At 46.6% G+C, this 12,500-nt stretch overlaps 1 protein-coding gene across 5 annotated transcripts in view; it reads left to right on the top strand.

The window, feature by feature from the left end:
• cdc42bpb (CDC42 binding protein kinase beta (DMPK-like)) overlaps positions 1-12,500 on the top strand; it is a 76,753-nt gene that overhangs the window by 54,685 nt on the left and 9,568 nt on the right. For 3 of the 5 annotated variants that reach the window (XM_080832985.1, XM_080832983.1, XM_080832987.1), the window contains exons 18-30: positions 347-415; positions 2,307-2,455; positions 2,845-2,942; positions 3,194-3,273; positions 6,629-6,712; positions 7,445-7,522; positions 8,372-8,477; positions 8,891-9,027; positions 9,806-9,945; positions 10,359-10,440; positions 10,988-11,210; positions 11,699-11,761; positions 12,136-12,500. The exon at positions 12,136-12,500 is cut by the window's right edge and continues 232 nt beyond it. In XM_080832985.1, the coding sequence (XP_080689111.1) occupies positions 347-415; positions 2,307-2,455; positions 2,845-2,942; positions 3,194-3,273; positions 6,629-6,712; positions 7,445-7,522; positions 8,372-8,477; positions 8,891-9,027; positions 9,806-9,945; positions 10,359-10,440; positions 10,988-11,210; positions 11,699-11,761; positions 12,136-12,500 (1,674 nt within the window). The remainder of the gene's footprint in view (positions 1-346; positions 416-2,306; positions 2,456-2,844; positions 2,943-3,193; positions 3,274-6,628; positions 6,713-7,444; positions 7,523-8,371; positions 8,478-8,890; positions 9,028-9,805; positions 9,946-10,358; positions 10,441-10,987; positions 11,211-11,698; positions 11,762-12,135) is intronic. The other 2 variants (XM_080832986.1, XM_080832984.1) reach the window with 1 other exon arrangement.

The following is a 12,500-nucleotide window of genomic DNA, read 5'->3' as shown; positions in this document are numbered from 1 at the left end:
ACTGGTGTAGGGCAACAGCAATCTACAACGTACCTCCTCTTTTGTAAGGTGTTTGGAATTATAACATAGGATTTTACCTCCATGAGGACCTCTGGTTAAAGTGTTTTCTACCAGTGATTTTTGATAAAGATCAACAACGGTAGTGTGTAATCTGCCTCCTTGTAAGGTGTGTGTGGCATGAAAAAACTCTGGGTTCTACCAACATGAAGATCTTTGGTTGAAGTATTTGAAAGGCAGCGGTCGGGTGTAACCTACTTCCTCGTAAGGTGGTGTGTGTGTGTGTGTGTGTGATATATATATATATATATGTGTGTGTGAAGTGCTGCTCTCTCCATTGCTGCCTCAGTCTGGCTCTGGAAGCAGCGCTCCCTGCCCTACCCAGAAGCCCTTGGTCGCTCTCAGGGGCACCAAGCGGGTGAGTGCTGTCATACAACCTCTTCCAATCAGAGGGAAGGGCTTTTGCACCGTGGGTGGGACATCGGAAGGGTTTTTCATAGCGATTGGCTCATCAGCTTGTCATTCATCTTTGCCCGCTCTTCCTGATCATTGCTATATTGATTTGGTACTTGTGCTGTGTGACTCATGAAGTGTTAAACAGACACACGTCACTTTGTGATCGCAATAAGAATTCTGTGTGGCGACTAAGTGTCTTGGAAGGTGGCAAAGATTTATGAACATCTGAATCAGGAGTGCCCCAGTTTGCCCCATTGCTAACCATGAGGCGCGTGTTAAGCAGACCTAGATTTTGACACTTTTGCACGACTGTTTCTGGGTCAGTGTCGGGTAAGGACATTGCAGCAGTTCTCAGTGAATGCAAGATTATAAAGTTATAAAGTTATCCAGATAACTACACCACGTATAACCCTAGAAGGACACTTTTGGTAAATCCATGTTCAGGAATTGGGAGTTTCTCCTGGTTTTACTCATTCCTGTTATTCTGCTAGATCACATCTTGCTTGTTAAATGCCACGCCTGGCCATGAATCATTAGTGGTGTTGCCTTAGCCCTGTATCATCAGTATGGGAGAGGACCAGCACCATATGAACTGTGTCCCCTTCCTGTAATCCGAGACTGAGTAAATCTGTCAGGAAAGCTGAAACCACTGCTTTATCATTTCCTGATCAAGGGGATGTGATGTCATGCTACCCGGCACAGCCTGCATGCGTAATGCCACTCCCACTCGCCCACACACACACACACTCACACTCTTTCTCGCTCTCTTTCGCTCGCTCGCTCGCTCATACTGTCCGTTTTGCCCTTCCTCGAAACATCAATCACCTCTCTCTCTCTCTCTCTCTTTTTACTGTCTTACACTATCCATCTGTCCACTCAGCTAATTGAATCTTCTTCCCATCTCCTAAACGATGCGGAAGACAAAAAAAAAAGTTATTTTCAGAATACTTGTTATTGTATAGTTGCAAGCCGTTGTCCGTGCCATGGTTAAGATGTACCACTGTAAACTTCATCTACGTACTAGTAATGAGTGGGTCGGATTTTTTTAATGCCCTCAACCTGTTATGAGAGTCACACTGCATCATATGATCTGCAAAAATATGCATCAATCAACCACTCAAACCTAACCCGACCCGCAAGCCACTAACTTTATTTATTACGAATGTCATTGCATCCATGACAAATGTTCTTTATTTGGTGCACGTTTCAAAAAGGATAGACACTTGTATAAACTAAAGGCGGCTGCTTGGTTCTGCGTTGGTGTCACATTGTTGCACAAAATTTATTCATAGCAATTCATGCTCCCTTGCGGGTGTTGCCAAGCAATTCACACCCAGAACAATAGGCTTGCGTAAAAAATGCCGCAAGTCTAGAAAAAGGGTGCGACGCACGCAAGACGTGAAAAGCCGCGCGGCCTCTTGCGCTTGCACTTACGTCTCTGACCATAAATCAGCCTTAAAGAAAATAGCACACCAATGATCGCTTAATAAGGAGCCGTTTTTAATCCTCATGGACTAACCCAGTGTTGTTGTTTTTTTCAAAGATTTATTTTTGGGCTTTTATGCCTTTAATCGACAGTGCAGTGAAGAGAAGGACAGGAAATGAGAGGGAGAAGAGGTGGGGAGTGGATAGGAGAAATGACATCAGGCCGGATTCGAACCCGTGTCCTCCATGGGCGTCAAGCCCGAATGTGGTTGGGGCTACTGCTTGCGCCACAGTGCCCCCCCCCCAATAGTAGATTCTACCTTCATCTAATACGTTTCAGTTGTTCTGCATGAAGCAGATCTATGGTAGTCTTTCTGCAGAGATGCTTGATATGAATCAGCCTGACCCCTGACCTCTTGTTGGCACAGGACCCCTTGTGGAAGGTGCGGCGAAGCCAGAAGCTGGACATGTCGGCCCGGCTGGAGTTGCAGTCAGCACTGGACGCAGAGATCCGTGCCAAGCAGCTGGTCCAGGAGGAGCTCCGTAAAGTCAAGGCATCCAACATCTCCCTGGAGGGGTCAGGAAGTTTTTTCTTTTTTTAAATACACACACACACACACACACACACACACACACACACACACACACACACACACACACACACACACACACACACACACACACACACACAGAAAGATACACACAGAAAGATTCCCCTGGTAGACCAAGTGTACTAAAAACACCAAAGGGTCCAGTGCTCAGGAAACACATATACTGATGGAAAATGTATATCTAGAATGTATTCTACACTACATTGTCACTTTGGATAGAAGTATGTGCTAAATCAAAGAATATGATAATGGTTGTGGTAAAATGCTCGTTCTGTTTTACATTTCTGTGTTTTTATGCCATGAGACATGAGAGAACCTCTGCTGACCTTTTTGAACCTTTTGTCTCTTCTCACAGCAAACAGAAGGAGATGGAGTCCATCAACAAGGACATGGAGGAGGAGATGGAGAACCTGAGGAAAGACCTAGAGGAGAGCCGTTCACGCTCAGACAAAGGTGACTGCATACCGGGCTGACTTGGAGTTTGAATGGCTTTTTATCTGGCCCCCAACAACTGGAAGAATGACATTACCTGTCATTGTAACTATTTTGTTCTTTTCACCTGTTGGATATTGAATATATACTCTATAGCCAGAAGAAATACATTAGCTAGCTAGCTAGCTAGCTCTACATAGCAGTACTCTACCCCTGACACACCAATCTACAGTCTATAATCTAACCCTTGCCATATCTATTCTTTTTTTTAGGCTTAAAGCTGCCCGACTTCCAGGATTCCATCTTTGAGTACTTCAACACTTCTCCCCTGGCCCACGACCTGACCTTCAGGGTGAGCGGGCCTCTCTCCTCCTTTGCGCCTTTCTCTCGTTCATTCAGAGCTGAATAGCTTCTTTTAGCATTTCAAATTTCGTCATAGCTAAGACGTGTTCAAAGAATGTGAAGTCGCTACCATGACCAAGAAAGCTAAACCTGCAGGAGGTAATGCTACAGTAACTTCAATACCAGAGGCATTTGAGAATGACTGTATTTATTGGTTCTAGTCTGTGAGAACACCCACGAGTTCCAAAGCAGTCTTCTTCATTTACCTTTTTATGTGCATTCATCAATTTCCATTACATGACGATGCGTGTGATCGTACATATGTGTGAACTAAATCTCTCCTTAGCATGCTAATCGCTACTTATAGCAATGTCCCCTTCATGAAGCCCAAATACACAATCTAACACAGTAGTAACTTCATGAAAACCCCTACTTTCATAAGGTTCTCACACAATGCTTCACATACATGTCATACAATGATGATTTAAGCACTCGAAGCGTATTATGCACCCAGTATGGAAACTACTCTTCCACTGAATAGGCTACGAACTAAACTTGTGTGTTTACTCGACCAATGACGCGGCTACGTAGGGATATTGAAGAAGAACATTTGTAATAATGAATTTAAATTAAAAGGTTAATCTAAAACCTTTTGTAAAAAGGTAAATCATAAACCTTTTGTACCCTTCATTTTTATTTAAAAAAATATTGGGTATCGTATCGGTATCGGCCACAATAAACAAATAATTATCGTTATCGGCCCTAAGATTCCAAATCGGTGCATCTCTTTTAGCAGCCTTATATGGCTATTGTAAGCCTTATAGTCAGTGCCGTTTACAAAGAATGCACACTCACAGAAGGATCAAACTGCTTGAGCGTAAGCCACGTTACTGATCCGAGTACAGTCAGTACTGTACACAAAGCAAGTGGCCACGCCATCCTCGATGTGTCTCAGGTGGATCCAAGTGCGTGAGGCTAAGTCCGAAATGTCTCTGATCCATGTACAGTCCGTGCCTTTAACAAAGCGAGTGCCCACTCACAAAATGCAAGCTCAATGTCTAAGAGGGATCACACTGCATGTGGGTAAGCCCGCAAGGTCACTGATCCGCTCTGTCACCTCAATGCCAGCGAGACTTCAAAGCCGTCGGACTGGATGTGAGTTATGAGAGGCTTCCTGCCCTCCCCGTCGGAATATACATCTGGCTCGGGTTACCTTCAGCTCTTCGTAACACGATACAGCCGGCTTAGTCACAGCCAGGATCTACGGGTAATAACCTAGGATTGAATCGAAGCCTCGCGGCAACTAGGGAATGCATGGCACTCGACCATGTCCTAATAAGGTGTGGACTTCTTGCTGAACTATAGGGAAAAGGTTACGAAGCGTCCCGGAGAAGGAGCTGATGTTTGGTGAAATGTGCGGCTAATGTCATCAGTCCAAACTTGGCGGTTTGGTCACTGTCAAGTGTTCCCTCATTTTTGCCAGGTGTTTTAATGCAAACTCCCCCACTTGAAAAGGACAGCCAATTTCAGAAAGTTTTTACAGGATTCCACTCATTGACCACACTTTTTTTTTGATTGACTTTTCTTTGTCTCTTAGGGTTATGTAAGTGAAAATTAGGGGTTTGTGGAACTGGGTTTTGTATCGGGTCACTTGAGAGGGGAAAAAACAGAAGAACAGAAAAAGAGAAACAGTGTGATGCTTTATTTATTTTTGTCCTCCCATCTGTCATCCAAAAAAAAGGATTCAGTCTCGTCCTCATCTGCGTCCTCTCTGCTAGCATTTTGGGATGAAGTAAGTTGGCTGTCCAGAGTCCCCCTCTCCCTGTCTCCCCCTTTAACCCTGAAAGAGGCTGGTCTAAGCAGACAAAAAGGCTATCCATACCACTCCCCCATAGTCTCCCTCAAAGCTAATCCTCACCCTCACTTTCCTTGGCTTTCATTCAGGTGTAGCAGGAAGGCCGAATAAACAGACAACTGTGTCTGATTTTATTTAGCCCACAATTGGCGATTTTTAGTTGCTTTTACAGTAGCGGCTCCAGACTAGGACCCCTGTTTTGAAGATAATTCAGCTTTATCTCTTCCACTCTTGAAGGACCGCTCTACCTTCATGAACCTTTTTGTCTGCTGACTGTCCTCCTCATTTTTAATATACCCCACCCACTCCTGATCCCCACAGCGCTAATGGTAGGTGCTCAAACGATAGCGTGTCCCCGTACCATCCGGTAGATTTCGTGCTTTCAGGATTAGCATACAATTAACTGCCAGCTCTGTCTTTCTAACCCCCACGAAAAAAAAGGCTAACGTCAATCATGTCACGCCTCAAACGTCTAGACCAGCGACGCACAAAGTCATGCTAGCTTTTAGAGATTAGCCGGAAAGTACTTGTCGCTAATGGCGAATGACTAATTAATTGAGAGAGCCATGCAGTCAGTGAATAAGGGATTATGAAAAGCAGACAGAATATTGATGACCTGGAATGCCTAACCATAAAGTAGAGGATCAGCAATGAAAATGCCAAGAGTGCCCCAGCAGAGATAATTAGCACAGTTTGACATTTCATGGTTCAGACATGAAAAAAAAACCTTTTGGATTTAACGTCCAAATCCATTTTTTGATGTGTCCTGATCTTGCCACGCTCTTTTTCTACTCTGGCTGAAAGGTGACAGCAGGTTCTGTCACAGGGGATGTGTACCATTTATTAATTCAAATCATGCATCTCACGAGGATTGAATCCAGTACTCCAGTATCAAGAAGTACTTTCAGATTCAGGTTAGAGAGATCATAAAAAGGTCACAATTAAACAAGTTGATAAAAATGGCAGCAATGGAACAGAGAGCTTCAAGGTTGAGTCCATAGACCGGATGGATGGATGGCTGCTTAGGTGACACTGCTGGGGTGGGTGTTTCAATAATGAGGTGGATGATGAAGTTATATGCTTAAAGTTCAAAGATGTTCTGCTCCTGTAAGTTCATACATTGGTGACCTCTTGTAGATTTATGAGGGATTCTACGATGAAAGTTTTAACCTGGGGTGGGATTTGATGCCAGTAGATACATATTATTTCAAGCATACCAACACACCCTTGTTTCATTCTCTGACATCTTACGTGTAAAGTGTGTGTGTGTGATTGTGGGAGTGTTGTATGTTTTTTGTTGGTATCTAGTGCCATCTGCTGGTATGTAGTCAAACTTGATGTACCACACCCTGGTGACCATGTTTTGTAGGCACTGCTAGCTGAAGGGTTGTTGGTAACAGCCTTTCTGGTCCACCCATACACCCACATACATTCACCCAGTGCTCCATCATTCAGTGCTCCTGTGCTGTGGTCTCATACTCTCCTCATCCTCCCCTAACCTCCCCTCCAGACCAGCTCAGTCAGCGAGGTCGACGCCGCGGCCCAGAAGTCGGATGTCCCCTCCTCCTCCCCGTCGGTCTCCTCGGAGCAGGAAGTGAGTGTCCTCCGCAGTCGCCTTCCTGCCGCGTTCATACCCCCCCACCCCCGACCCCCCTCCATTCAATACTTCCTGTTCCTACCACGCCCCCCCCCCCCCCCCCCCACCAGGACATTGCTGTTTCCACATCACATTCTTTGGGTTCCAAGAGAGCACTTGGCTTGGGTAAGCGCGAACTCGCTGGGATTTTTTAAACGTCCCTGTGTCGGAACAAAATTTGGTCCGCTTCCTAGGGGAGGAATGATAGCTTGCACAATCTTACTTGAGTGGAGAGAGCAGAACATAGCTTAGAACAGGGGTCTTCAACAGGGGGTCCGCGACCCCTAGGGGGTCCGCGGAGGTACTGCAGGGGGGTCGCGAAATCGTAGCTTAGTATATTGAATACACAATAACAGGGTAGCTATGTTTATTTGGCACTAGGCCCAGTATATTATAAAAAAAAATTATGCAATTTATATAGTAGGGGGTCCCTGCTCATCTCGCCATCAGTTTGGGGGTCCCTGGCCTGAAAAACGTTGAAGACCCCTGGCTTAGAACCAAATCACAACCTCCCCACATCCAGAGTGCAAGACAGGTTTTCACACAATGGCCATGAACCCCAGCGAGTTGAAGCTCACCCAAAGCCACAGCTGCTTCAGTTAATTGTTTGACGTCATGACTGTCTACGTTGCGGCTGGTGTCTTGTTTTTTTTTTCTGACCTGTGCTATAATCAGCCGTGCCCCTTTCAGGAGCCTGCCAGGCCTCCGGCCGCCACCCCCCCTGCACCATCTACAGCTTATCAGTCCTCACTGCTGACCGCACCAAAGGTATTCCCGAAACCACCTCCACCCCACCACCACCACCACACACAATCAGTTATTCACTCACACACACACACACACACACACACACACACACACACACACACACACACACACACACGCGCACGCACGCACACACTTTTACACACACACACTTGTGCACACACACACTTGTGCACACATACACTTGCGCGCACACACTTGCGCACACACACTTGCGCACACACACTCTCACACTCACACTCACACTCACACTCACACTCACACACGCACCTTCCCTTCACACACTTACTTCTCCCCTTAGCACATACACCCTTTCTTTGTTCTACACCCATGCTTACCAGGTATAAATTACTGTTTGCATTTTAAATGACTACTGTACTGTGCATTTGGTGTGTTGTACTGTTAGCATGTGTTCTGTATCAGGCGTATGATTTATGTTTATGAGGTACTGTTAGCATGTGTTGTATTGTTCTCAGGTATATCATTTGTGTGTTGTACTGTTGTACAATAAGTTGTATTGTTAGGGTGTGGTTCATTTGTTTTGTGGCTAGATTGTTACACTGTTAGCATGTGCGCTAACCCAACTGTGTGTTTGTCTCCACAGCCTAAAGCTGTTGTTACACTGTTAGCATGTGCGCTAACCCAACTGTGTGTTTGTCTCCACAGCCTAAAGCTGTTGTTACACTGTTAGCATGTGCGCTAACCCAACCGCGTGTTTGTCTCCTCAGCCTAAAGCTATTGTTACACTGTTAGCATGTGCGCTAACCCAACTGCGTGTGTGTCTCCTCAGCCTAAAGCTATTGTTACACTGTTAGCATGTGCGCTAACCCAACCGCGTGTTTGTCTCCTCAGCCTAAAGCTCACCAGCTGAGCATCAAGACCTTCTCCAGCCCCACCCAGTGCACTCACTGCACCTCCCTGATGGTGGGCCTGATTCGGCAGGGCTACGCCTGCGAAGGTGAGGGCCAAGTTCGACAATCTGGCCTCAGCTTGTCTGTGTGAGGCTGCAAAGGTTCACAATAAACACACAGTGAAAGGGCCACAGGATCAATGGAGGGAGTTTGCTCTTGTTCACGGGAGCCATACGTCAAGACCGATTCAAAGCCCAACACTCTAGAACAGTGGTTCTTAACCTGGGTTCGATCGAACCCGAGGGGTTCAGTACGTCCAATAGGGTTAAGAACCACTGCTCTAGAAAATGAAATGATGTCTGTATCAGTGTATTTAAATACAAGGGGGACCATAGTTGCTTGTAAACATATTATTTTTCCTTATATTTTCACCACTGAACACTCAACACAGATGCTTAAATTGTGATATCTTTAAATGAATGTGTGGGTTGTAATATAATATCCCTTCTCTCTCCCACAGTGTGCTCCTTCATCTGTCATGTGTCTTGTAAGGATAACGCACCGCTGGTGTGCCCCATTCCCCCGGAGCAGGCCAAGAGACCGCTGGGCATTGATGTGCAGAGGGGCATCGGCACGGCCTACAAGGGCTTTGTCAGGGTAAGAACGATGTGGGCGAGAAGGAAATGGCACTGCTTTTAAAATATTCTTTCCTCTTAATTGATTTGTTACGGTGTGTGTGTGTGTGTGTAGTGTTCATATTTTGTGAAACCTAAAAAAAATATCTAAACCTAAAAAGAATTTTAAAAGTATGTTTCCCTCAGAAGGTAGTGGAATACAACCACCTCTAACATTGTAACCATGGTTCTCTGAGGAAAATAGCGTGAATCACAATTGGTAATAGGTTGTCGCACCCTCGTTTGTGATTCTGCTAAAGTACTGAAGAAGGCCTTGCTAATGAAGTTGATCTAAAGCCACTGCTAGCCACACACCAGGGTCAATGAGCTTTACACCAGATTCAGATTCCGTATTGGTTTTCCATTCAATGAAGAGAAGGCCTATTGATTAGCTAGGTACATTGCCATATAGTACCAAAGTGAAATTGAGTGCCGAAAGACAGTAACTACACCTCCAGGTCATATCAGGGCACCTAAATTACACTGTTAGAGTGAAGTGCATAGACTCGAGGTCAAATGGTTAAGCAAGTACCATGTGTTTGATTCACAAGGAGCACTCCTAGTAAGAAAGAAGAAACTGGGACTGTTATAACCAGTCAAAAACTAACCCTACCTGTACTCTTAACCTGATAAATCTATACTGAAACGCACTGAAGACAACCATGTTTGCCAAATAATTCAATTGAAATGTACACTCTTATTGTGGTGTTGCTCTGTACCATTGGTTAATGATTACATGTAAATGTCTGTGTGTGCCCCAGATCCCCAAGCCCACAGGTGTGAAGAAGGGGTGGCAGAGGGCCTACGCCGTGGTGTGTGACTGCAAGCTCTTCCTGTACGAGGTGCCGGAGGGGAAGTCCACCCAGCCCGGAGTGGTGGCCAGCCAGGTCCTCGACCTGAGGTCAGATAAGGACACACACTCACTCAATCACACACGCACACACACACATTAACTCACTATAACTCATACACACACACACACACACACACACACACACACACATTCACTCACTATAACTCATGCACACGCGCACACGCACACGCACACGCACACGCACACGCACACACACACACACACACACACACGCACACGCACACGCACACGCACACGCACACGCACACGCACACGCACACGCACACGCACACACACAGACATGCACACAACAGCCACACTCAAGTCACACATAAACCCTTACACAATACACATTGCACAAATGCCGCTGTTGTTTAGTCTGGTGTGTTTGGTGAATTGGAAAGACTTGTGGCTCACGGCCATACCTCATGTTAATATTTAGTTTGTTTTTTGTTGCACAGAGATGAAGAGTTTTCTGTGAGCTCAGTCCTGGCCTCTGATTGTATTCACGCCACGCGTAAAGACGTCCCCTGCATATTTCGGGTAAGTGCTCAAGTATTTCCTGTCCAGACAACTTGTCTGTGACTCCCAAAACCTCACATGACCTAAAAATGGCCCTCTCTACCTCCCTCCCTCCCTCCCTTTTACCCACTTCTCTCCCTCTCACCTCATCTCTCCCACTTGCTCCAAATATCTATCCAAATATATTTTTCTCCCTTCGTTTCCTGTTTCCTTTAACATTCTCTCATTCTCCCTCCCTCCACCACTCTCCCTCCATCTCTCTTCCTCTCTCTCCCTCCATCTCTCTCCATCTCTCTCCATCCCTCCACCACTCTCCCGTCTTCTTCACTCTCACTTGCCTCCTTTGTGTCGCCTACTCCTCCCTCCTCCTCTCACTCCCTATCCTCTATCCGTCCTTTCCTCCCCTTTCTCCCTCTTCCCCCTTTCCCTCCTTCTCTCCCCACCTCCTCCATCTCCCTCTCCTCTCTCCCCCACCTCCTCCATCTCCCTCTCCTCTCTCCCCACCTCCTTCTCTCCCCACCTCCTTCATCTCCCTCCTCTCACTCCCTCTCCTCTCCCCCTCCTCCAGGTGACGTCGTCTCTGCTGTCGTCTCCGGCGGGGGCGCGGTGCATGTCTCTGCTGGTGCTGGCGGAGAGCGAGGCGGAGAAGAGGAAGTGGGTGGGCATCCTGGAGGGCCTGCAGAGCATCCTGGCCAAGAACCGCCTCAAGAACCGCGTGGTGCACGAGCTGCTCGAGGCCTACGACAGCAACCTGCCCTACATCAAGACCATGCTCTCCGCCGCCGTCGTTGGTACGCAGCGTGTGTGTGTGTGTGTGTGTGTGTGTGTGTGTGTGTGTGTGTGTGGGGGTTTGGGGCATATAGATAGAGGATGCATATTTGTGTAGTGAGGTAGTCCATATGTGTGTGTGTGTGTGTGTGTGTGTGAGAGAGAGAGTGTGTGGTTTTGGGGCATATAGATAGAGGATGCATATTTGTATAGTGAGGTAGTCCATATGTGTGTGTGTGTGTGTGTGTGTGAGAGTGTGGTTTTGGGGCATATGGATAGAGGATGCATATTTGTGTAGTGAGGTAGTCCATATGTGTGTGTGTGTGTGTGTGTGTGTGTGTGGAATGGTTTTGGGGCATATAGATAGAGGATGCATATTTGTGTAGTCAGGTAGTACATATGTGTGTGTGGAAGGGTGTGTAATTACTGTGTGTGTGTGTGTTTTCTTTGAATTGATAGATTTATGTGTGAGTGTGTGTCACCTCTTTTTCACTCTTCTTTAACCCTTCAGATCGCGAGCGCATTGCCCTGGGTACAGAGGAAGGCCTAGTGGTGGTGGAAGTCACCAGAGATGGTGTGTACTTGCCATGATATCTATATAAATATATATCTATCTAATATATATAAATATATATCTATCTAATATATATATATATATATATATATTAGATAAATATTAGATAAATAAATATATATATATATATATATCCTTTAATATCACTACATACAGAGATATGTATAGTTCTTCAATACACTAATATAGTATTCATATTAAAATATACATTGTGTATTATTTTTTTGTAATGGTCAAGGTTTGAAGTCTGGTACTTGTCACAGGTTACACTGATACAGCTTTGTCCAAGGAGCTTACAAGAATTTCACTCTTCCTCCTCTTCCTCCTCCTCTTCTTCCTCCTCTTCCTCCTCCTCCTCCTCCTCCCCTCTGCAGTGATCGTGCGTGCGGCCGACTGCAAGAAGGTCGCTCAGATCGAGCTCATCCCCAAAGAGAAGATGGTGGCTCTCCTCTGCGGCCGCAACCGCCACGTGCACCTCCACCCCTGGGGGGCGCTGGAGGGCGTCGAGGGCACCTTCGACGTCAAGCTCACCGAGACCAAGGGCTGCCAGGCGCTGGTGACGGGCACCCTCCGCCCCGGCGGCCCCGCCTGCCTCCTGGCCGCCGTCAAGCGCCAGGTGCTCTGCTACGAGATCACCCGCGCCAAGCCGCACCACCGCAAGCTGTGGGAGGTGCAGGCGCCGGGCGTGGTGCAGTGGCTGGGCATGGTGCGGGAGCGCCTGTGCGTGGGCTACCCGTCG

The sequence above is a fragment of the Sprattus sprattus genome (assembly GCF_963457725.1).
Source record: "Sprattus sprattus genome assembly, chromosome: 2".
NCBI lineage: Eukaryota > Metazoa > Chordata > Actinopteri > Clupeiformes > Clupeidae > Sprattus > Sprattus sprattus.
Note: the sequence above shows the minus strand (reverse complement) of the source record. Positions and strands in the feature narration are given on the sequence as shown.